The sequence below is a fragment of the Mus caroli genome, chromosome X (assembly GCF_900094665.2).
Source record: "Mus caroli chromosome X, CAROLI_EIJ_v1.1, whole genome shotgun sequence".
In the NCBI taxonomy this organism is placed as follows: Eukaryota; Metazoa; Chordata; class Mammalia; order Rodentia; family Muridae; genus Mus; species Mus caroli.
The window spans coordinates 132,610,754-132,636,609 of record NC_034589.1 but is presented as its reverse complement, the minus strand read 5'-3'; the positions used below and the strand labels follow the sequence as shown (position 1 = coordinate 132,636,609).

The following is a 25,856-nucleotide window of genomic DNA, read 5'->3' as shown; positions in this document are numbered from 1 at the left end:
TCTCCTCTCCTCTCCTCTCCCCTCCTCTCCTCTCCTCCCCTCCCTTCCCCTCTTCTCTCCTCTCTTTTCTTTCCTTTTCTTGAAGGGAAATGGCAATATACAGATATAACACAAAAGTGGCAGGGACAAATAGTAGGAAGGGGATTATGAAAGAGAAAGGGGTGAATGAAGACTAGATGAAGGTGTTGGGGAAGCTTTCTATATTAGACTGAAGATTTTGCACTGATGTGTCTGAACTTCCTACAATGACATCGATGTTTCGACAATCTACATTCATGCCGACTGAATCTTCCCTCCTTCCTAAAATTGGATATTGTTAAGTATCACCAGAATTCCCATATATTTTAATTACAGTTTGGCAAGTTGTATTTGTATGTACATTTTCCTAAGACTGTTGTTAAGGAGGTGAAATGTCACCTCCTTTATAACCCCCCAATGCCATTGACAGCAGCAGACTCAGTTATTGTATTCTGGAAGAAGAAGGAGTTACACCAGAACACAGGTTAGAGCAAGCAAGCTATTAAGGTTCATTCTAACAGGTAAACTGAGTGGCAGTGGCAGCAGCTGTCTCTTGTGTCCATACTTACATATCTTTGTCAACCACTACTTGTCTCCTTGCCTATGCCTGGGCTTGTCTGTGGTGTTCTCCAACCAGAAAGAGGCAGAGACTTTTTTAGAAGTTATTCTTACATACTACTTAGTCTGTTATAATTCTATGCAAGAATATATGCAAAAATGTAACTACTCTGATGGGTGGTGATGGTGCATGTCTTTAATCCCAGCACTTGGGAAGCAGAGGCAGGCCAATCTGTATAAGTCTGAGGTCAACCTGCTCTACAGAGTGAGTCCTAGGACAGCCAGGGTTACACGTGGTGGATGGGCAGGGGCAGAGAATGGAATATGGAGTGTAAAAAATAAATTATAAATAAAATTAAATTAAAGAAAAAGATTAACCATCACAATCTCCCACCAAGTAAACAATGCTCTGCTTCCTTTCCATATAGGTTTATTTCCTGTAGAAGGGGAATCTTAGTGATGTGTTTTATTTGTCTTGGTTTATTATTCTTAGTGGAATTATTTTGAGATTCACCAACGTTTCTTCAGATTCCCTATATAGTCAAGGTTAATCTTGAACTTATGATCCTAGCTCCGTTTCCTGAGTGCTAGAGTAAGAGGTATTTGCTCCCATACTTGCCTGTTTAAATAATTTTATGACAGGCATGTTAAAAAAACCACATAAAAATGTATGTGACTTCCTTCAACAAATCACATATGATACCTATTTTCATTAGCCATTTTATAAAAATACAGTGTATTTTCATTCACCTAATGTATTTTATATTAATCAATATAAAAAATATTATGGTTTTAACATGTAATAAGTATGCAAATTGTGAACGAGATTGTTTATATTCTTTGTTCCCATATGCAAATTCTCTATAGGCACATGTAGCTAGAAATGAGTGTTTTCAAAAAAATATAATTCACTCTTGTCTTCTTGTTCCTGCTCTTGCTCCTCCCCCCTTCCCATTCCCTTCCCCCTTCTCTCTCCTCGTGCTCAAGGCCGGCCTCTACTCCTCTACTTCTCTACTCTCTCTCTGCCTTTCTCTGCCTCTACTACCCTCTTAACTCCCCTACCATGCCCTGAATAAACTCTATTCTATACTATAAAAATATAATTTTTTGTATAAATGTAGTCATAAAACAGATTCCCTTTCTCTAAGGGTTCTTTTGGAGCCAGCATGAGTATATTTTCAGCATGGATTCATGCATCATTTCAGGAAAAAATAGAAATTAAGTAAAAAAAAAAAATGAAAATATGATTGGCAGGATGTCTTAGTGGGTGTCTCTTGCCATGCAAGTCTAACAGTCTGAGTTCATTCCCTAAAGCAAACAGTAGTAAAATAATCCTCTTACCTTTGCACATGCGTGATAGATGATAACAATATAAATTTAAAAATAAAGAAATTAAAAATAAAAAATGCTCAATAAGAGTAATATGAAAAATTGGAGAAAAAAATCAACTCAATGACTTCTACTGTGGAAAAGCAGGAAAAATAGTCTTTCTCAGTGAAGAGCACACAAACTGGTTGTCTGGAGGGAGGTAAGGGGAGGGGAAAATGCATTTATATTATAAACTCAAAACCAAAAAGTAAACAAAAGAACAAAACAAACAAGCAAACAAACCGGAAAAAAAAAAAAAACAACAAACAAAAAACAAAAGGCAAGACCAGATGGCTGTTATGGCCCACACTGGTTGGCAAGTGCTAAAGAGAACAAAGGAGAGTCAAGGGCAGCTTTATGTACACCTTAAGTCTGGGGGAATGACTTTGTTGGTAGAGTGCTTGCTGAGCATACATGAAGCCCCTGTTTTATCCCTAGCAGCACTTACATGAGGTATGGTTGCATATACCTGTACTCTCAAGATATGAAAAGTGGGATAAGTTCAGGGTCATTCTCACCTGCATGGAATCCTGCCTCCAAAAAAGGAAAAACAAAGGGGAGATGAAACACATGAAAAAACTTTGTCCTTTACATTGAGACTCATAAATACCTGAACACTTAAAACTATTCACAAAGATAATAGAAATCGAACATCTAAACTATCAATGAATACAGGAGAAATCAGATGAAAATTTCAAGCAACTGCAAATAGTGCAGGAAGGGAGAAACAGAGCACAAAGGAAAACCAGAGATACCATTGAAATCATGGACTCTATAGTTTCCAAAGATAGAACTCCAACCAACATATCAAATTTAAAGATAAATGATTTAGGTTCATTGTGTTTCCAGTACCATGGATTTTCAGTCATGCAGGGCAGGATTGCAAGTTATAATAGCAACCAGAGATTTGTTACCATTTTTATCAGATACAGAGATGATAAGACTGCAACTACTGGGACTAGAGAAATGGCTCACAACCTCCTGTAACTCCAGCTCCAGGGAATCCAACAGCCTCTTGTTGCATTTAATTGAGGCTGACTTGTAGTTTCAGAGGTTTAGTCCATTATTGTCATGGCAGAAAGCAAGACAGCATGCAGGCAGACTTGGTGCTGGAGAAGGAGCAGAAAGTATTACATAATGGATACAAACAGCAGGAAGAGAGAGGGTGAGCCACTGGGACTGGTTTGAGAATTTGAAATCTAAAAGACCACTCTCAGTGACACATCTTTTCCAACAAGACCACACCTCCTAATAGTGCCACTCCCTTTGAGTCTATGGGGGCCATTTTCATTCAAACCACCACAAAGTCCAACTGATAATCCACTTGTAACATGTATGCCCAAGTGACAGACCCTGTTCACATAAACAAGAGAAAAACTGAATATCTGACAAAGACTGACTAACAGAAACCTCATGCAGCTCTATTAATGTGATAACTATTCATCCAAGAAAATGGATTAAACAGTTGTGGTATATTTATTCAGTGATGTACAACAGTAAGAGATTAATGGTGACAATCTCAAACTTAATAAGCAGTCATTATCATAATAAGTTGCTGGAGGATATGTACATTATGATACATTTATATTATTTAAAATATGCACTGCATGTTTTTAATGCATAATGTATAAAGAAACAAAGCACATTGCAGTTTGTCATGAGAAACACCAACCTGGGACCAGAGATTTCATCAACAAAACCTGTTGATGTTGTTTGTTTTGTTTCTCTCTCTCTGGTAACAGAGTACATTAATTCCCTAAAGTGTTGGTAGAATTTCAGAGAGAGAAAGACAGGGCCAGAATTTATTGGGAATTAAAACTTTGGGTGCTAAAAGTGCACCTTCAAATGGGGATCAAGTGCAGTGTTAGAGTATAGGTTTATCTTTGAAAGGCTTGGCCCCCCAGGATGGCAGCAAACAAGCAGAGAAACAACAATAACAACAACAACACAGGTTTCTCAATGTGCAAACTTAATTAGGGTTTTGTATAAATTATGGTACAACAGTCTCCAATTAGCAGGAGGAAGAAAGAGGTTTTAGTTTTACTTCATCATGAATCCTTATATTTGCCATTGTACTGGTTGGTTTTGTATCAACTTGATACAAGCTAGAGACATCAGAGAGGAAGGAGTCTCAGTTGAGGAAATGCCTCCATGAGATTCAGATATAAGGCACTTTATTTTTTTTTTTTTTAGTTATTGATTATGGAAGAGGACTCAGGCTATTGTGGGTGGTATCCCTGGGCTGGTGGTCCTGGGGTCTATAAGAAAGGAGAATGAGCAAACCACGAGGAGCAAGCCAGTAAGGAGCACTCCTCCATGGCCTCTGCATTAGCTCTTGCCTCTAGGTTTCTGTCCTGCTCGAGTTCCTGTTCTGACTTACTTTGATGATGAACAGTGATATGGAAGTGTAAACCAAATAAACCCTTCCCTCTCCAACTTGCTTTTTGGTCAGCAATAGAAACCCTAAGTAAGACAGTCATTATCCTAAGTTCTTATTGGTTTCCTTCCTCTATCTCCTAACCTCTGTTAGTCTTACTCTAGTCAGTCCTTATGCGGTGCTTAGTGTTTGTCAACTTGACATAAGCTAGGGTGATCTGGGAAGAGGAACCTCACTTGCAAAAAAAAAAAAAAAATCCTTCCATTACTTTTACCAGTGGACAATCTGTGAAGCAGATTAATCTGTGGGCAGGGGCGGGGCTCACAACCCTGTGGGTGGTGCCATTCCTGGGAAAGTGATACTGGGTCATAGACGAATAAAAGCTGAGCAAGCCTGTAAGCAGCATTTCTCCATATTCCCTAATTCAGCTCCCACCTCCCGCCTCCTGGAAGTCTTACCTTGACTTCCCTTCATGGTGGACTACAATTGCAAACTGAAAACAAAACAAACAAAACAAAACAAAAACAAAAACCACCAAAACAAACAAACAAACAGCCCCCCAAAACTTAAAAAAAACAAACAACCCAAACCAAATATTTTTGGTAATAGAGTTTTATCATATCAACAGAAAACTACAGCTTGGTTTCCTTTTCTTTTTTTTTTAATTGGGTATTTATTTCATTTACATTTCCAATGCTATCCCAAAAGTCCCCCACACGCTCCCCCACCCAGTTACTGCAACAGTTGAATGAAAGCAAAAAATGGAAGCTCCATTTAAAATATGTCCTTGGCTCAGTCAAATGGTTGGCTATGGGTATCTGCATCTGTATTGGTCAGGTGCTGTTAGAACCTCTCAGGGAACAGCCATACCAGGCTCCTGTCAGCAAGCACTTCTTGGCATCAGCAATAGTGTCTGGGTTTGGTGTCTGCAGATGGGATGGATCCCTAGATGGGGCAGTCTCTCAATGGCCTTTCCTCCAGTCTCTGCTCCATTTTTTGTCCCCATCTTTCCTTTGGGCAGGAACATTTCTTTTTTTTTTTAAAAATTTTTATTAGATATTTTTATTTATATTCCAAATGTTATCCCCTTTCCTTGTTTCCCCTCCAAAAAAACTCCTCCCCACCCCCCTCCCCTTGCTCAACAACCCTCCCACTCCTGCTTCCCTGTTCTGGCATCCCCCTACACTGGGGCATAGAGCCTCCACAGGACCAAGGGACTCTCCTTTCATTGATGTCTCACAAGGCCATCTTCTGCTACATATACAGCTAGAGCTATGAGTCCCACCATGTGTATTGGTGGTTTAGTCCCTGGGTGCTCTGGGGTACTGGTTGGTTCATATTGTTGTTTCTCCTATGGGTCTGCAAACCCCTTCAGCTGGCAGGAACATTTCTTGATTAAAAATATTTTATTAGATGTTTTCTTTATTTACATTTCAAATGTTATCCCCTTTCCTAGTTTCCCCTCCGAAAACCCCCTATCCCCCTCACCCCCTGCTCACCAACACACCCACTCCTGCTTCCTGGCCCCTATACTGGGCATAGAACCTTCACAGGACCAAGGGCCTCTCCTCCCATTGATGACTGACTAGGCCATCCTCTGCCACATATGCAGCCAGAGCCATGAGTCCCACCATGTGTTTTCTTTGGTTTGTGGTTTAGTCCCAGGGAGCTCTGGGGGTACTGGTTAGTTCATATTGTTGTTCCTCCTATGGGGCTGCAAACCCCTTCAGCTCCTTGGGTACTTTCTCTAGCTCCTTCATAGGGGACCCTGTGCTCTGCCCAATGGGTGGCTGTGAGCATCCAGTTCTGTATTTGTCAGGCACTGGCAGAGCCTCTCAGGAGACAGCTTTATCAGGCTCCTGGTAGCAAGCTCTTGTTTGCATCCACAATAGTGTCTGGGTTTGGTGGTTGTCTATGGGATGCATCACCCATAGACATGCATGTGGGGCAGTCTCTGGATGGCCATTCCTTCAGTCTCTGCTTTATACTTTGTTTCTGTAACTCTTTCCATGGATATTTTGTTCCCCCTTCTAAGAAGGACCGAAGTATCCACACATTGGTCTTCCTTTTTCTTGAGTGGGTGACCCTATCCCTTAATTGAAGGCTGTGCCTATCTACTGGAGGCCTCTGCAGGTTCTGTCTCCCCTTTGTTGGGTATTTCAGCTAAAGTCACCCCTGTTGGATCCTGGGGAGCCTCTCGCTTCTCTGGTGTCTGGGACTTTCTAGTGGCTCCCCCTAGTTCCTCATCCCCCACTGCTACATATTTCTATTCAATTTTCTGACCCTATGGACTTCTCTCCTGTCCCTTCCAATACCTGATCCTGCCCACTTTTTCCTCTCCCCTCCTCTCTCCCTCCCAGGTCCCCCTCTCTCTCTACCTCCTGTGATTATTTTGTTCCCCCTTCTATGTAGAATTGAAGCATTCACACTTTGTTATTCCTTCTTCTAAAGCTCCATATGGTTTGGGAGCTGTATTGTGGGTATTCTGAACTTTTTGCCTAATATCCAACAGTGAATACATACCATGTGTGTTCTTTTGTGTTTGTGTTACCTCAGTCAGGATGATATTTTCTAGGTCCATATAATTTTCTGCAGATTTCATGAGGTCATTTGGTTCCATAATTCTGTTTTACCCTTTTCAAATAGTGCCTCTATTCACATTTCTTTTTCATTTTCAAAAACATTATTTTAAAATTAAAACATAGTTGCATCATTTCCCCTTCCCTTTGTTCCCTTCAATCACTCACATGCCACCCTTTCTCCCTTTCAAATCCATGGTCTCTTTTTCTTTATATATATCCTGATGAGTTCTATTAGTATTGCTTATATATACGTAATTTTGTGGTTGACGTTTGACAATACTTTTGATATCAGATAATCAATAATGGACTCATCCTTGGGGAAGACTAATTCTCCATTTCTCAGAAGTCACTAATTGCCTATATCTCATTTAGGTTGGGACTCTGTGAAAATTTCCCTCTTCTGCATTGGCATGTCATTTAGTATTGTCCTGGAACTCACTTGGTAGACCAGGCTGGCCTCGAACTCTGAAATCCGCCTGCCTCTGCCCCCCAAGTGCTGGGATTAAAGGCATGTGCTACCACGAGAGTTCCATGTCATATATAGGAGATACGATCTTGAGGGAGATTTCCTGTTCCTCTTGCTCATACATTTTTCAGTCACTTCTGCCACAATATTCCCTGAGCCTTAGGTGGATTGTGTTGTGGATGTACGGTTGGAGCTGGACACCCTGTAGTCAGCAATTTAAGTCTGCATTTTTATCCCTGTTAGCACTTCCCTATTGTTGGGATCACACGCCAGCATGCCCAGCTTTTGACATGTGTGTTGGGGGATCCAAGCTCAGGTCCTCATGCTTGTGTGGCAAATACTTTACCTACTAAGACATCCCTTTGACTTTCTGTTCCTAACCTGTGCACTTCAGTTTGCATCTGTTCTCCTAGCTTGGCATTTTGACTGTGAGAGTTCTAACCCTCAAGTTTCAAACTTCCTCCGGTTGAGGAGGTTTAAACCTCATATGTCCCCTTAAATTGCTAAACATGTGACTTAAGATTAAAAAATCAAAGGAGAAGCACAGGGGCATATTCAATGTTATATTAATATTATTATTTCTTTGGCATACACTACAAATCTTTCCTAGGTGATCACATCCAATAACACTTGTTAAATTTATGCACCTGTTTTCTGAGTTTTGGACACATTGTTCAACTGCTTATTTAATGTGTGCATTTTAATGCTTTGAATGTTTTCAAACTAAATGTGCCCATAATTGAATTATTCTCCCCTCTGACCTGTATTTTTCTTCTAAGAGAATAAGACCATTAGACCTTTGTTCAAACCTTGTTCTTTCATACTCTGGTTATGCCATTCACCACCAAATAATGGTGATCTTATCTTTATCATAAATCACTGTGATAGTGTCTCTATTTGTCCCTTTACATCTCCTGTTGCTCTTCTTCATTCCATTGTCAATGATATAGCCACAGTACTATTCTCTAAACTGACAATAAAATAAAATAAAAACATTTACTTACACCAGTCTCTTTTCCAAGATAGACTGTGGTAAATAAATGAATGAATGAATGGATTTTTTTTTCAGATTACAGCTGTTTGGAATTTCTTGTTTTTATGTTTTACGGATTGTAAACAGTTGATAGTTTTGAGCTAGCATGTTTTACATTCTAGGATGGACTCAAATCTGCTATGCAGGTCAGGATGGGCTTGATCTCCTGATCCTTAGTTCTCCACCTCTGCAGTGTTGAGACCCCATGTATACTAGCGCTTAACTTATGCAGTGCTCATGACTGAAACCACGGCATTTTTGCTAGGCAACTGAGCTACAGCCCCAGTCCAGAAAAATTTTCATAGTATAACTGAGGTCTCTGCATTGTGTAATCTCCTTCATATTACATATGATTTAATGGATAAAATACCTGATATGAAAATGAATTAGGTATCAGAAATCACTCAAGTTATTCTTCAAAATGTCTTCACCTGCATTTATTCCTATTTTGTAGATCTATCTGATCTTTGTTTTCCATGACCATACCCAAAGTGGGAATTGGGAAGATTTTCCTTCAAGTTTGAAAAATTTTCACTGATAACCACATGCTGGTCAGATATCAGAAGGTAAAATGATGACCTTACATTCAATTCTAATGTCTGTAATAACTACTTCTTTGGAGACATTTTTCAGAATCATGTAAGCCTTTATCCAATCCATTCTTTGTGGGTGGTGGAAGGAGCTTTTCTAGTCAGTGTTTATTTCCTTTTTTTCATGGATCATAAATGTGAGTTTGGAAGCATCTATCATTTTACATAAGAACCTCAATTACACCTAAGAGGAAGTGTCCTCATTTCTACAATGTTCGAGGGATGAGGAAACAGTCACATATATAAAGAACTGGCATTGATTGGGAATACTGAACCAAACCTCAGAAAACTGGTTAGTTTGTATTGTAATTCATAATACAAGCATATTTCTGCCCATTCCTTTCACCTACATAAATTAACAATGTAGGGTCTGCTTTTGTGTATACCCTTCCACAGTCTGGTAAACAGTCCCTGCAGCTATAACATTATTTTAAGACATGGCAGGGGCCACAGATGTAGCTGATTTGGTAGAGTGCTTGTTTAGCATACATGAAGCCCTGAGGTTGATACCTAGCAATGCATAAGACAGGCATAATGGTATACTTGTTGCACTGGGTATATAGAGGCAAGAGGATATGTAGTTCCAGGTCAGCTTGTGTTACATCATGAGTATGAAGTCATACAGAGATAATAAGACTATGCTTAAAAAGGCCGTAGAATTGTGATAATTCTTTTTGAGTTGTTGGGGAGGGAGAATTAGTATCTCTAGAGTTCTTGTGTTATAGACTGGATAGTTTTGAAATGTGTATTCAGTACTCAAAAAGCAAAGCATGGGGAGGGTACTAAATGCTAAGGGAGGGGCACAATGAATTGTAGTACAGTCTTGATATTTGTTTCTGTACAATTATGAAGAACTTACAAATTTCTCCTGTCTCCTATACTGTCTTGTCCAAAAGACTGCATCCTTTCTCTCCTCATTATTCATAGGGTTACTGCAACAGTTGAATGAGATCACAAAATGGAAGCTCCATTTAAAATATGTCCTATTTGGTTGGATTGATGGCTCAGAAGTTAAGAACACCTTTCCTTGGAGAGGCCCCAGGTTGGATTCTTTGCACTCATGTGGCTCACAACCATTCCTAACTCCAGTTCCAGGGACAGGACACCCTCTTCTGACCTCTGCGGGCACCAAGCACATCCATGGTGCACCTGCGTACACGCTGGCACACTACTTATACATCTAACATAAAATATGTAAATCTATTTTTAAAAGAAAAATATCCTATTGGTGCGCACACACACGTGTGTGTGTGTGTGTGTATGGGTGTGTATGTGTGTGTGTGAGTGTGTCTGTGTATGTGTGTATGTGTGTGTGCGTGTGTGTGTGTGATCTCACTTGTCCTTCATATTTACTCTCATTGATAGTTGAGAGTTTTCATCTCATGTTATATAAACAAGTTTGCCCATCAGTTTGTAAGTGGCAAAAGAATGAAAGCAGGGAAGCTAGTAAATACCAAATACTAATGAGGATCCAAATGAGAAGTCCCACAAATGTGTCACAGTTATTATAATTTATATTGCAATACAGAAGCTAATGCAATGCCATTTACATCTTCAGAGGACACACATTTGTTATCAGCAAACAAAAGAGTCAGCATTTATTATCCAGGGTTCAAAGTGACATGCTGAATATTAATATAACTCTGATTCCATTTCAATACAACATGAATCTAATTCAAATATAAATGAATTAAAATCAAAGAAGTTCCAGTTTTGCCACACAACTCTTCATTTTTGTAAAACAAAAAACAAAAAACACCAAAGTTACCTTGTACAAATGTGGGTGAATAAAATGTATTACTTAATGTAACTATTTAAATGTACTAAATGGACCCCTTCTACCTATTTAGTAAGTATTGTAGGATCTGTACATTCAAAATTAGTTACTGATGTCCAAAATTTTGAATTTGGCATCAATAGAAAGTTTAGACTGGATAAACTCATCTTTACTTGCTTAACATTAGCATTTGTTGCTCAATATATAATCCATAACCCTTTGCAATATGCCTTGTTTCATATGATTAATGATTCTGAAATATATGCAATGTACATCTTTAGTAGTGCCCATGTTAACATTGTATTTTATTTGGAGAATTCGGGTGGTGTTTGTAGCAGGCTAAATTGCTGGGATTTGTTGATATATGAGCATTTTTAATATACATATGGTTCAGTAAAATGTATATTTTTCTTAAAATAGAGTTCATATACATGTAAGTGACCTAAATGTTCATATCCCAGATAGTACATAAATTGAGGGAGAATGGGGTGGGGCAGGGAATTGTTAAGTCTGTATTCTGCACAGAAAAATAAATTATGTCCACTGATTATTATAGCTGACTTTTAAAGCAGTAATATGCTTATTAATACATTTTGAGGATATAATATACTTGAATAGAAATAAAGATGTTCTTTTCTTTGCCATCATGAAAGCGTTCCACTTGTTTTCTCAAAGAATAAATACCGTGTGAGTTACTGTGATGACACATCTGCTTAAACGCATTTCCATTTATGTTATATCACTTGAAACTGTGGTGGATTATGTTGCTATTTTGGTGTAATCTCTGCTGTGTGCCATGGCTAATGCTAAGTTAAGATCTGGATCCCATAGGGGTTGCTGTGATGAAAGAGGGTGGTTGTTTTCTTGGTGAGCAACATGATCATAAATTAGGAATCATCACCTAACGGAGTACTTCCAAAGCAGTTTTAATATTCTAATGTTTGGGGTGGGGTGGTTAGGACATGCACGGGCTACATCTTTATCAGCTTCAGCAAGGCCCGGAGAGGCTTGCTATTCACTGTTGTTCAAAGTGTAAGCAGATCCAATATTTTCCAGCCACTGACTTTTCTACTGTAAAGTGCATTCGAATACTGTGGACACCAGAAGGAGAACCTGGAATGAGGGGATACCTGTGGCCTTAAGTTCTTGGCTATATTGCCAGCCCTGGGGAAAGCCCATGTAGAGTGAAAAGTAAAACATTTTAAAAGTCCATGGAGTCTAAGTATTGATATAGACACAACTTAACCTACCAATATGTATTCCTGTAAGTGTGACTGTACATTTTGAAAATATAACGCCCAAAGTCTTATCCAAGTCTTAGCCTAACTGATAATTTTTTATGAATCATGGAGAATGCAGCTGCTATCACTGATGGTGCACAGTTGTAACAGGTGTGGCCGTCAGCCTAGCTGCTAAGTTTAGTTTCTGCATGTGGGGATTTTACACTATGCAGCCCCTTGGAGAGGAGAGCATTGGCAAATGACTGTGTATAAAAGTAGAATGCTCTTGGGAATTTCACCACCATGCTAGATTTAGATCACAGTAAAGGGGCCAATCTAAATTGGTTCCAGTCCAAAAAGATATATGCCCTGGCACAGGTGCCATGAATTTCACATCCAGTCCATTTTAATACCACCACCTCAGTCCCCAAGGGGACTTGAAATTTGATGACCATGCTTTAATTACAAGGGGCAGCTTATTTGTGTGTGCGCGCGCGCACGCACGCATACAGGTAAAATCTAAGACAGATACACCATTTCTTTGGTGGCAAAACTATGACTAATTTTGCAATTTCTAATTTGTAAACGTCACTCATCTCCTTTGGTTTTACTTTGGAAAGTCAAGTTTGTTTTTTTTTTTTTAATTAAATTATCCATTACTGGCACACTAGAGCTACTCATGAGAATGGAAAATTTCAAAATATATTTCTTTTATAGGTAATAAGCGAAACACTTCATTTTTTGGCAGGGATTAGGAAGGGAGGAGCATTTTCTGGGAAAGACAAATGAGATGTTTGAGGACGTTGATCTTATAAAGAATCTGCTGCAGAGTAACTCTTAGTCCTGTCTCCCTTCATCTCAGTTTGTCTTATGCGCATATCTGAAAACTGAGCATGAAATAGCTCTCTGAACAGTTTTTAACAAGAGAAACTTGAGACCCAGAATGCTGGCAGTCTTCAGTGAAAGTCACAGTCACTCAGTAACAGAATCCCAAGACCATTTCATTTCTGCTTTGAAATACACTTGGGCCTTCTTTGCCAAGTCCGCCTTCAAATCAAGTTCATATTCATGCGCAACTCAATCCTGGGAGGGCAAAAAAGAAGCTGCATCTATAATGTAGAAATCCTTATCATGAGAACAATTTGACTTAATTTTTTTCCCTTGATTTGGAGGCAGCTCCTTGTCTCATATTGTAGTAATACATCTGCAATCATCAGAGTTTTAAAAAGTTCAGTCATAGTAACAACACGGACACAATAAACACATTTTTTTCACCAGAAATGTTTTGCAAATTTTCTCTTTAAATTGTAACAGGTTCTTTAAATATCTTCATTCATTTTGAAGAAACCTGATGCTCTTTTGAGGAAAGATGAACAATCCTTACCATTCATCTGTGACATGATTTAGCTCCATGTCAGGTGATGTCTGTGTTGTGTGTGAAGCAATTCTTTAGGGCTAAGGTAATAAATTAAAGCCTGACATTTTTTTCTGGGGTAGGGGTCCTTACACATTCAAAGGTAAAGTCTTGTTCACTCTTGCAGCTTCCAGGGATCTTGTGTTTTAACAACTGCTGCTTATGAATTTCTGTGGTCTGAGGTTTGTTCAAGGCTCAGGCTCTCTGGTTACTATGGAAACCTGCCAGCCCAGCCAGCTGCTATTTCCCATATTCCGTTAAAAGAATGACTCTTAAGCCTCTTAGAGGTCCCACAAGCACAGTCAAGAAGCAGAATGACAAGCATCAAACACAGCAGCTTGTTGTTACGTGGGAAGTCTCACGTGAGAAAGGAAGCCTCCCTGGGTGTCAGCATGCCAGGGTTTGCTTCTATCCGCCAAGTCTCAGCATCATCTTGACTTTAAGGAGTGGGAATTCGGCTTTGCATCTCTACATCTGTAAACTGAGGAACACTTTCAGTGCTCTCAGTGATGGGTGAGATGACATGTTTGAGTCGAAGAAGCATTGTGAAGAGCAGGATGAGAAGAATGGCCAGGAGACTCAGGAATAACCCTACATACATGTACAGGTTGGAATACTTGTCTGAAGTGGTGTCAGCCTCTGTTGCCAGAGTGGGAAAATGAGCCCGTCCAGTGAGATTTCCATGATACTTAAAAACTACCTCCGTCATCACTCAAGACTTGAGTTGATATTTGCTTCTATTTGATTTCTATTGCCCTTGAGGCATTCCACAGTCCCTTAGCCTGTCTGTGAATGTATTGGTCGTGTTCTTACAATCTGCTACAGAACAAAATCAGTAGTGTGTAAGCAAAACGGAAGTGGTCTTCTAAGTTGCCAATTGTTGTGCTTCCCTTCCCTCTAGCTAGCAGTCTTCTCCCTAATTGGTTTATCAGATCGTCTTAGCAAGTTTAGCTAAATAATTAGATAAATAAATAAATAAATCTATATTCAGTTCTCACACTCTTAATTTTACACCAGTGAAAATAAATATGGTAAAACTGCTTTATAATACTGGCATGGAGACAAGAATCTCCTAGGAATTTTGCTTTTTTTGTAAAAGAATAAAAGGCTCCTTTTTATCTACAGCTCACCTAGATCTGCAGACGGATGGTGTAAATTTAATTGGGTTCTTCTGTGAGACTGTTTGCTAAAGGTTTTGGATATCTTGGGCTCAGCATACCTGAGTTTTCACCTGTTATGTCTGAATTTGTCAGTCTCCTCTAAGGTTGGAGACTGTAATGCCCCTGCCAGATTCCCAGCTTGAAGGATATAAGAATACAGGAAATGAATTGTCTACAGCTTTGTGGCAATTCCTTGTGGTAGGCTGAAGGGAAGGTGTTGTCACACCCACTGATTCTTAGGAGGAGGAGGAGGAGGAGGAGGAGGAGGAGGAGATGGTCTCAGAGATGCTGATAACTGGCCAGGGCTCAGAGAATTCGACTGTTAGGATTCTTCAACAGATTAGTTTTCCTGAAAATAAATAAAAGAGAAAATGGCTCAATTATTTAAAAAAATAGGTGGCAAACTATTTTGAGATATATATGAACAAATGTATTGCAAATTAGATTACCCCCTGAACATTAGCTTTAAAACAAACAAACACGTCTTTACATAATTCTAAATGCCTTTTTCCCATGCAGGAAATGGCCATTAAAAGGTGAAAGAATAGCACACACTAAACTAAAGCTAATTACTAAGCTATATTAGTAAAGTGTTTTTCACGCTGTCCGATCATAAGATTTACCTAGAGTTCTTATTAATATACAGATCCTGATCCCCAGCCTAGATTTTTGGATACTAATCTTCCAAGTACGACTTTAGAGATTCAGACTTTATTGGTCTGGGATGGGGCTCAAGCAGTGCTAACTTTTTAAAGCTCCCCAAGTAACTGTAAATTGCAACCAGGACTGAGAAGCACTGTAAAGCTGGCCATCGAAACAAAGACCTAAATTTCAAGATTTGATCTTCAGTCTCCAGGCCCCAGTGCCAGTCCTCACTTTAATGAATCACAGAATGTTCAGAAGTTCAGGCTTCCCTAATATTGTTGTTGCTCTTCCTCATTTGGGCTTGTGCTGTGAGGATGTTCATTTGATTCAGTCTTTGTAAACCAAAAGAACTTGGGGGGTATGCCTATTCTGAGGAAATAAGGACTGACCCTTGTTCTTATTGGTAAAAGCAGACCTGTGTGTAAACAGAATGGTTCTGCTCATCATTTCAAAGATTAAACTAGAACATAAGGAACTAAAATAAAAAATGGAAACAACCATAATTTATCACACTTGTGTAGGCAATGACAGCAGTTGCTGGCAATGTAGCCTTGTTCTGTCTCTTTTTCATAGACTTAATGAGACTTATTAGAAGTAGATCCAACAGTCAAGTTACTCACTATCACCGAGTTTGACCCCTACTGGGAGGAACACTTCAGTCTGCGTTTATATTCCCTAGTCTTCACTGCTATATTTTGTGTGACTCACATACATCTCAGTCTCCCCACTTCCCACACAGAGCCACCGTGGTCATTAGAAATGAGCAAAAGAGAGAGGAGGGGGACTACTTGTATTATCTTGGATCTAATGTTCTAGGATAAATACTTGCTAAACTTAGAATTACATATGTTTTGATTTGTGGCTATCTGGTATCAGTATCTATAAGTGTACATTCTGAGCACGTGACTCTCTGCACCCTGATCTTTAAGAATGAAAAAAGAATTGCTTTTTCTCTAGACAGCTGATCTGTTTCATCGATTGCTTGAAAGTCTTGGTTTTTCTGTTAAATTTTTGTCACATAATATAATTTGATTATATTACCTCCCATCCTCTACTTCCTCCCTACCCAACCAACTTCATGTTTTCCCCCTCTTTCTTCCTCTCATTCTCTCTTAAGAAATACAAAAAAAAATGAAAAATGAAAATCCAAAACAAACAAAAATGCACTAAGACAAAACAACAAATCAAAACATAACACACACACACACACACACACACACACTCACACACACACACACACACACACACACACACACACACACACACACACACACACGGCTCATGGAGCTCCTTTTGTTCTGGCCAACTACTCCTGGGCTTAGAGCCTACCCTAGAGTGTTGTTCATACACCCAGTGACATTCCATCGGAGAAAACAGATTTTTTTTCCTTCCCCAGCAGGTACCAATTGCTAATAACTTCTTGGCTGGGGGTGGGATCCTGTGTTCATTTCCCTTTCTTAGTGTTGGCATTGTGTCTGAATTGAATATGTATGCAGGTCTTGTGTGTGTTCTTAACCCCAGTACCTGGGACTCTGACCTTATGTGGTAAGAAAGCCTTTGCAGATGTAATCAAATTAAGATGAGGTCATTGTGTTGGCCACCATCCAGTGACTGATGTCCTTATAAGACACACAGGGAGAAGACCAAAGCAGGGACTGCAGTGATGTATCTACAAACTAAAGAGTGCCAAAGGTTGCCAACAAACACTAGAGGCGAGACAGAGCTAGGAAGGATTCTCCCTTACAAATTTCCAAGGATGTGCTTCCCAGCTGATGCCCAGGTTTACAATAGTGGCAGTCTTGGCAGCATCCCAGATTAAGTGAACACATTTTATATTTGAGACAGGGTCTCACTATATAGCACTGGCTGGCCTGGGATTTTCTTTTCTGTGTAAGCCAGACTGTTCTCAGGCTTGCAGAAATTCTCCTGTCTCTTCCTTCCAAGTGCAAGGATTTGAGGCTTGTGCCACACACATCCATTTCTGTTGCTTTATGCTACATCCACTCCAGTAGTGACAAGAGCGACACGCCCCAAAAACCTGGGCACTGTCCCGAGGTGAAAAGTTCACGGAAACTTAGTCTTCTGGAACCGTGGCATCCTGTATAACGAATGCTCCAATGTCCTTGCTTTAGTGGTAAATGGATCTGTGAGCATTCCCTTAATATTGCTTTATTTGCCTCTATTTGACATACAGCTAAGTTAGATTCTAGGCAGTCCTCGAGTCCACCCTGGGCATGGATAGCTAAGCTACCGCCCTACACAGGAATTTTCCATTATCTAGGAAGAAGGAAGTTTGTGATCTAAGGAGGAACCAGTGTAGATACTTAGAACTATAGATAGCTGAGTTACATCCATACACAAGTATTTACTATGGCCTAGGGAGAAGGTGGACTATACAATAGACTAGAATAGGAACTATGGCAAGGGCACGAAGCCCTTGCCCCAGACTTCTTAGATTAAGTGGACCTTAGGTGGAGCTGCTTTTGATCCCAGTTGTTAACATTGAATTTTATCTCAGTTGGTTCCTGCCAGTCCTTTGTAGGCATTCCTCCTTTTGTGTCAGATGTACCTTGACTGCTGTAATATCCGACTCCTTTGTTTTCTGTATTATGAAACTGATGCTTGCTTTGAGACAAATTACATGCAGATCCAGCACACTCTTTCATGTCTGTGTCTGTCTGTCAATTCCCTCCGACTCTATGCCCATCTGTCCGAACCCCTGATTCCCACGGATTGAGGGGGACCGACTAGGCCCGATCCATGGCAGCTTTAACCCACCTGTGCTATGGAGCCTTTAGGAAAGGAACACACAGAATAAGTATCCTGCAGCCCTGGGCTTTTCTTTTTTTTTTTTTTAATATTTTTATTACATATTTTCCTCAATTACATTTCCAATACTATCCCAAAAGTCCCCCATAGCGCCCCCCACTTCCCTACCCACCCATTCCCATTCTTTTGGCCCTGGCATTCCCCTATATTGGGGCATATAAAGTTTGCAAGTCCAATGGGCCTCTCTTTCCATTGATGGCCGACTAGGCCATCTTTCGATACATATGCAGCTAGAGACAAGAGCTCCAGGGTTCTGGTTAGTACATCATGTTGTTCCAACAATAGGGTTGCAGATCCCTTTAGCTCCTTGGGTACTTTCTCTAGCTTCTCCATTGGGAGCCCTGTGATACATCCAATAGCTGACTGTGAACATCCACTCCTGTGTTTGCTAGGCCCCGGCATCGTCTCACAAGAGACAGCTATATTTGGGTCCTTTCAGCAAAATCTTGCTAGTGTATGCAATGGTGTCAGCGTTTAGAAGCTGATTATGGGACGGATCCCTGGATACAGCAGTCTCTAAATGGTCCATCCTTTCATCACAGCTACGAACTTTGTCTCTGTAACTCCTTCCCTGGGTGTTTTGTTCCCAATTCTAAGAAGGTGCACAGTGTCCACACTTTGGTCTTCATTCTTCTTGAGTTTCATGCGTTTAGCAAATTGTATCTTATATCTTGGGTATCCTAAGTTTTGGGCTAATATCCACTTATCAATGAATACATATTGTGTGAGTTCTTTTGTGATTGTGTTACTTCACTCAAGATGATGCCCTCCAGGTCCATCCATTTGGAGCCCTGGGCTTTTCATGATAATATTTCTTAGTGGGAGCTGAGAGAAATCTCTTCACCAGAATAATGCATCTGGGCACACTAGTTAAAATGTGAATTCCTAGGTCCTTTCCCTTGAGCCCTAGTCAGGATCCCCTTGGGATAGGACCTTGAAATTTCTGTTTGTAGCAAGTTACCCACTTGGTTTCTAAGCATAGTCTTTAGGGAATGCTTTTTAGTCATAGGTGTACTTCAGGATTACTTATTAAGCTTCTAGAGTGCTCTCCCTCTCTCTCTCCTTCTCTCCCCCTGCAGAGGTTCTGAATCATTCAGCTTATGTGGAAGGTGAACATCTGTACTGCTTTAAAACTTCACAGGTGATCTTATTATACAGCTAAGGCCTAGAAGCACCACTCTACAAATAGAACAGAGAGCTTCAAATTCAAGACTGCTGACAGTCACAGGCAACTCACACAAGTAGCATCTTTTGATCAAAGTTCCCCTTTGAGTATTAAATGTCTTGTTTTAGGTGTTAGTTTAAACAGCTTTTGTTCCCAACTAACTTTCTCTCTGTGGCCAGTCTAGAGCCAGTCTTGGAGGTATATGCCTCTTAGCTCAAGAAGTGGTAGCAGGAGGACCAAGAGTTCAAGACCATCCTTAGCTGCATTTGACTACCAGGGCCAGCCTGGGCTACATGAGAGCTGTCACAACCCCTCTCACAAGGGGGAGAAGGGACAACAGACAAAGGAAAAAGAAATGAGGCTAACCTAGAAATAAGAGCTTCATATGTTTTCTACCTTTGACTCTTATAAATTACTTTTCCACATACTTTCCAGATGAGAAGCAGAAAGAAAGTGAAGAATTTGCTATGCATTAAGCCACGAGAGAGATGTCAGTAGGATTCCAGTACCTCTCTGGTTGGCCCTGTAGTTAAAATACACAGGCTTTGATAAATCATATGCCTTGACTTTTTGGGGCTATCATCATTAGTAAATTCAAGTGTTTTGTTTCCTAAGGGAATGCAGTGAACAACCATAGAGAAACACCTGTGAACAGACTCCAGCTGCCTGATCATTAATCTATTCTCCTCATCTCAGCCCCTTATTTACTTCGTTCAAGCAGCACCCAATACCCAATGCCTTGAATTTTGTTTGGAAACCTATGCCTAAGCAATGTTTAGTGTGTTTTATTTTGAAATCTGTAAAAAGTCTAACAACAAAGAAAAATGAGATATTATTATATACAATAGAATTTGTTTACCCAGAAAGAAGAACAGAGTTTATGTTGGTCTCAGGAAAATGGATCCACTGGAAAATCCACATTAAACAAATTAAGTCAGTCTCAGAAGGACAAATATCATATTTTCTCTTATCAAAGGTCCTAGATTTTTTTATACACACAAAAATCAGACAGACAGACAAACACACACACAGAGAACGAGAGAGAGAGAGAGAGAGAGAGAGAGAGAGAGAGAAGTATCTAGGAGGAAAGGAATGGTTGGGTATAGGAAATAGTGTACAATATACACTTGTATGAAGTGTCTTGATGTAACATAGTATCACGCACAATGAATATATACAGTGAAAAAATTGCAATGATTAATTTGTTATTTTTATCCTATGTTATATTAATAGGTGATTCAGTTCTGTGAGTCTCATAAGAATAGGATGACAAAGGCCCCAAATTGCTATGAGGCTTTTTGTTGTCATCAGACTGGCCTTTATTCTCCATAGCTTGATATGTAAGATTATCAATGTCCAGGCTGCCCTTAATTCCTTCTAATAGCCTCCTTCCCAGTAATACTCACTCAACCTAATTCTTTGCTTTCATGGTTTTGTTGGAAAATTTCTTCTCCTTTTATACATCTCTGCATAGGGAAATCCTATCCTTCTTGAAGGTTCAGCTTATGAAATGAACCTTGCTTTCTCACCCAAATCTTATTTCCCACAAGGTTCCTCTTCTAGAGGAACTACCCTTGGCTAATATTGTTGATTATCTGTTTGGTATGTTTGATGCACTCCTTGATGCTTTCATACAATATCCTCTCTCTTCTATAACTCTGCTTACATTATCTGATCAATAATAATGGAATCAATACCAAACATCTAAGCATGCTCAATATCTTATGTAAAGTGGTTTATCCACATATAATTTATGTACATCTTTCTGTATACATCCATCCATCTTTAGATTACTTGCAATACCTAATACAATGCATATATAATTTTTCCTATTTTTAGGGACTAATGAGAAGAAACAAAAAGTTGTACAATACAGTAGGAACACATTTTTTTTTAAAAATATTTTGATTCTGTAGTTGGTTGAACCTGCTATTGGTTAGATTCACAAACTCAGTACCCTCAGGATATGAGGGCTTACAGAACAACTGGGAGAAAAGCCTGAATTCCTTTTCCTTTCTAATCTCCTCTAAGGCTTCCCAATGGTTTATGGTCTAGAGACTAAATTCCAGATTATCATATGTAATTAAAGAAATAATAACTTCATTTAGATAATGAAGAAATGAAACTTCATTTCACTTATATACTTTTCCAAAAACCTAGAGGGATGCATTAAACTTCTCTTTCTCTTTTTCTCCCCCCACCTTTTTGGATGCTATGGGCATTGAGCCTATGATCTTGCACATGCTCATTGTTCTACCACCATATGTCATATCCTCCAGCATAAAGTTTAGAAAGTACAAATATGACTATATGACTTTTGTTAATGAATGAGAGTGCACTTCTTTCCCCCTAGATCATTGAACATGCATTTTCCTTAAATTTGAATATTTACTAAATACTTATCAGAATTCTATGAAGCTTGATGAAAGTTAAGTAACAAAGGTGTCAGCCACAACTGTCAGTTCCTTTATATGTTTGCTTTGATGGTTAGAAAGTGAATTATATAATTCCTTAAAACTTCTGTAGTTTGTAGGATAACAAATGCCTGGGTCCGTTCAGATAGGTGTATTAGTATCATTCCTAAAATTCCTAAAGGCCTTTGAATTTAACAAATGAAAAGTTAGGGATCAGGGAATTGTCACTGTGTTCCTGTATCAGTGAGAACTTCAAATAAAAGCTTTCCAAATAGCAGTGCTGTGGTTATTTGCTATTTAATTAATAAATACTTAATGAATTTCACAGATAACAGGATTTCTACATAAAATGCTCTGTACCATTTGAAAAACGAACATCCCCCATAATATTTCTATCTATTCTGGGGATCTGATTATTGTGGATAGATTTTCATAGAATTATTATCTTACCCTGTATTCTTTTCTGCAAATCATATGAATATAAATTCATTTCTAATCTTTGTAAAAAGTGATAGAAAGGTATTGCTGAGAAAAGGTCACAGTGAACAGGGGGCATAAAAGTGAGGAACTAGGAAAAGAGGAACTAAGAAAAAAGGGGAGGAAATTAGGAAAGGAAAGAAATTACACGGAGGGAGAGAGCAGAGAAAGATTGCCAAGGTGGGGTTAGATAATGAGGGATATGGGAGAGAAGAAATGGGAAGAGATGAATTCTTGAGATAAGAGAAGGACAAAAAAATAGGAAAATAGTGGGAAAGGAGAGAAGAAGAAAGGAAAGGAGAAAAGAAGTTTGGAAGAATGGGAAAAGAAAGAGATTGCTAGAGTTAATTGGCAATGTCAATATTAACCAATCTGCTTTACTTCATTTCCAATGTAAATAAAATACTCAAGAGTGATGTGAATGCAACTTTGGTTTTCCTTTTGCATATTTCATCATTAACTTGGTAAACAAAATGTTTGGTGATAAGAATCTTCTTGTATTTTACTATGGGATTTGGATTGCTAAGATTACTGTATCCAGCCTCATAGGAGTAAAATGACACACACTCTTAGATCATGAATTTTTCTCCTTAAAATAAGGAGAGAATGTGGCAATTTCTTTCTCTACCGACACCAAGAGGGATCACAAGTGTGAGACTTATTTCTAATGAAAGCAAAAAAGTTCTATACAGGTTTACAGCATCAGACTGACACTTATTCAGCCAAACTTTATTGAGTGGCAACCAAATTCCAGGCATTAAGGTCAGCGCTGGGGATACAGAAACCACTGTAAATTTATCCCTGTTTCGGTCATCAAGGTAGCCCAATAGTTACTTTTTCTTTTTATTGATAAAGTTCTGAAAACAACCCCCAGGCCATTTTCACAGTTCCTTGCATGCTACCTGCTATATAAGTTCAGAGCTGAAATCCCAATACACAAACAGCAAAAACAACCAACCAACCAACCAACAACAACAACAACAAATAATCAACGGAACAATTTGGAAAAGCAAGTCCCAACTGTTAACTGGCATCACTTTCAAGAGTTAACACATTCCGTTTGCAAGTATCTGCCTAATGAGGGACAGGAAACGGGAGGTTGGTACTATTAAAAAGTATCGAGTTTCTTATCAGCCTATGAAAAACATAAAGTAATAGGCTTGCACAAGTGGGAGTTGCTGTATCTTCTGCCGCAGACTGTGCCTGTGTGTTACACCTGCTGGTAAATAAAAAGCTTTCTCTTCTCAGCGAGAATACCATCATAGTACTTCCACATTTTTCTTACCTTTCCTGAGTCACAGAATGAGTACGGTTGGCGATTTAAATATCCCCCTTGAAGCTTGCACCTGCAGACAACTTGTTCAGGAGCATCTCTGGAGAATCTGGAAAACAGACAGAAACCTTGAAGCATCCCTTTACGTAAAGAAACGGGACTATGCCCATGCAAAGTGTGCTTTCTCATTCATCTTCCTGAAGAGTCCGTCTTTTCAGAAAAGCGGAAAGCACCTTCAGTTAGTTCCTTAAAATCCCAGTTAGCACTTACAGCTCCAGAATGCAGTTTCTGATGCCCGTTTCTTCTAAGCTGCAAAGAGCACCGCCAAGTCTCTGGCTGTGTAGATGCCCTTTTGGAACATTTGAATAGAAGCAGCCTCAATTTGTTAAGTCCCTGGTTCCTCCTTCGCAGGCAACAGTTTAGCAAAAGCAAGCAAGGTGAAGATTCCGCTCAGCTCAGCTCTGCCTGAGCTGGTGCGGGAAGCCCCAGAGGGAGGGAGGAGATAAGAGAGCAAAGTTTGTACAAGCCTTCCACTTTAACCCCTTCAAGCCTCCTCCACTGAGTCTGGAGGACTATCTACGGCTTGCTCTCTTTGTAAAAGCTGCTTTATGTGTCATTTAAGAGGATCAGATCTCTTCTTCAATTCAAGAGATGTTTCCCTCCTGGCTCTCACGGCAATATGGGTTTACGATGGAAACATGCCAGGGCGTGGTGGTATTTAAATCATTCTGTCTTGCAAACAGCGAATGCATGTGTATATTTCTGAGCTTGAGGAATATCTTTAAGGTGTCATGTTGATAAATTTAGTTTGAATATAACGTAGAAATTAAACAGCAACCTGTTACCAGTTAAGAGTAGGAAATCTTAAGGAACTGAAGGGGTCTGCAACCCTATAGGTGGAACAACAATATGAACTAACCAGTACCCCCAGAGCTCGTATCTCTAGGTGCATATGTAGCAGAAGATGGCCTAGTCGGTCATCACTGGGAAGAGAGGCCCCTTGGTCTTGCAAACTTTATATGCCCCAGTACAGGGGAATGCCAGGGCCAAGAAGTGGGAGTAGGTGGGTAGGGGAGCAGGGTGGAGGGAGGGATAGGGAACATTCAGGATAGCATTTGAAATGTATATAAAGAAAATATCTAATAAAAAAATAAATTTAAAAAAAGAACCTAAAAAAAAAAAGAGTAGGAAATCTTGGAAGAAAGGGTACAAGTACAATTAGAAATGAAGAATCTACCTGTTGTGTAAATGGCCTATCTTTCATATACTAAGGAGATTAGCATTTCCCAAGGCTAAATGTGTGTAAGTCATTGAACATAAAAACGTTATTTCCTGAGACAGGTGTGAGACAGGAAGATCAAGACTTCAAAGACAGCTTGTCACCAGTTGTACCACACTGGAGGAGGGACACTGAGTGCTCCAAACCAGACATTCATCAAATTCTCAAAGAAGTCCTTGACTGCCAGAGGTTAAGAACTACTGTAACAGAGAAAAGAGAACAGATATTAGGACCACTCTGTCCAGTTTTCAGATTCTGAAATTCACAGAGTGACAAGCTGGCTTTGAACTCTTAATCTTCCTGTCCTCATACCTGGCTCAGGAAATAAAGTTTTTATGTTCAATGACTTATACACACTTAGCCTTAGGAAATACCAATCTCCTTAGTATATACAACATAGGCCATTTATACCACAGGTAGATTCTTCATTTCTAATGGAACTTGTACCCTTTCTTCTAAGAGCACCTTGGTCGTCAAGAGTTTCTATTAAGGTAACAATAAAAGCTATGAAATATCTTGCCAATTTTAAATAATTATTGGATTGGGCATGTGGCTCAGCAATAGAGCATTTTAACAGTCTGAATGGCAACCTGGGTTCAATTACTGGCACTGAAAAATATCAAATAAATGAGTACTTTGACATTATTTTTTTATTTGTTTGCTTATGTATCTATTTATTTTTCTCTTATACAACACATCGTGACCACATTCTCTGCTCCCTCCCCTCCTACCAGTTTTGCCTCACCTCCCCTCTCCCTTAGACGCACTCATCCTCAGTTTCCTTTCAGAAAAGAGTAGGCCTCCAGGGATATGAACTGAACACAGCATAACAAGTTACAATAAAACTAGGCACAAACCCAGTCATATCAAGACTGTACAAGACAATCCAGTAGAAAGAAAGGGGTCCCAAGAGCAGGTGACAGAGTCAGAGATACCCATATTCCCATTGTTATGAGTTTCACAAAAGTACTAAGCTACATAACCATATGTTCTGCATAACTTATATGCAGAAGGCCTCGCTTATACCCATACAGTGTTTGTGATTGTCACTTCAGTCTCCATGAGCCCCTATGAGTCCTGCTTAGTTGACTCTCTGGGCAGTGATCTTGTGGTGTCCTACATCCCTCTGACTCCTACAATTCTTCTGCTCCCTCTTCTTCAGAGTTCCCTGAGCTCCACCTAAAGTTTGGCAATAGGTCTGCATCTAATCC

General features: G+C 39.5%; 1 protein-coding gene across 1 annotated transcript; it reads right to left on the bottom strand.

The window, feature by feature from the left end:
- Nucleotides 1–10,488: 10,488 nt before the first annotated feature.
- Sertm2 (serine rich and transmembrane domain containing 2) lies at nt 10,489–23,857 on the bottom strand. The gene is made up of 3 exons (XM_029472942.1): nt 23,637–23,857; nt 23,379–23,475; nt 10,489–14,912 (listed from the first exon to the last, which is right to left on the bottom strand). The coding sequence occupies exon 3, from the start codon at nt 14,110–14,112 to the stop codon at nt 13,843–13,845; it is 270 nt and encodes an 89-aa protein (XP_029328802.1). The 5' UTR covers nt 14,113–14,912; nt 23,379–23,475; nt 23,637–23,857; the 3' UTR covers nt 10,489–13,842.
- Nucleotides 23,858–25,856: the final 1,999 nt, after the last annotated feature.

Coding starts and splice junctions, on each gene's coding strand:
- Sertm2 (XM_029472942.1), bottom strand. CDS start 14,112: ATGACGGAGGTAGTTTTTAAGTATCATGGAAATCTCACTGGACGGGCT.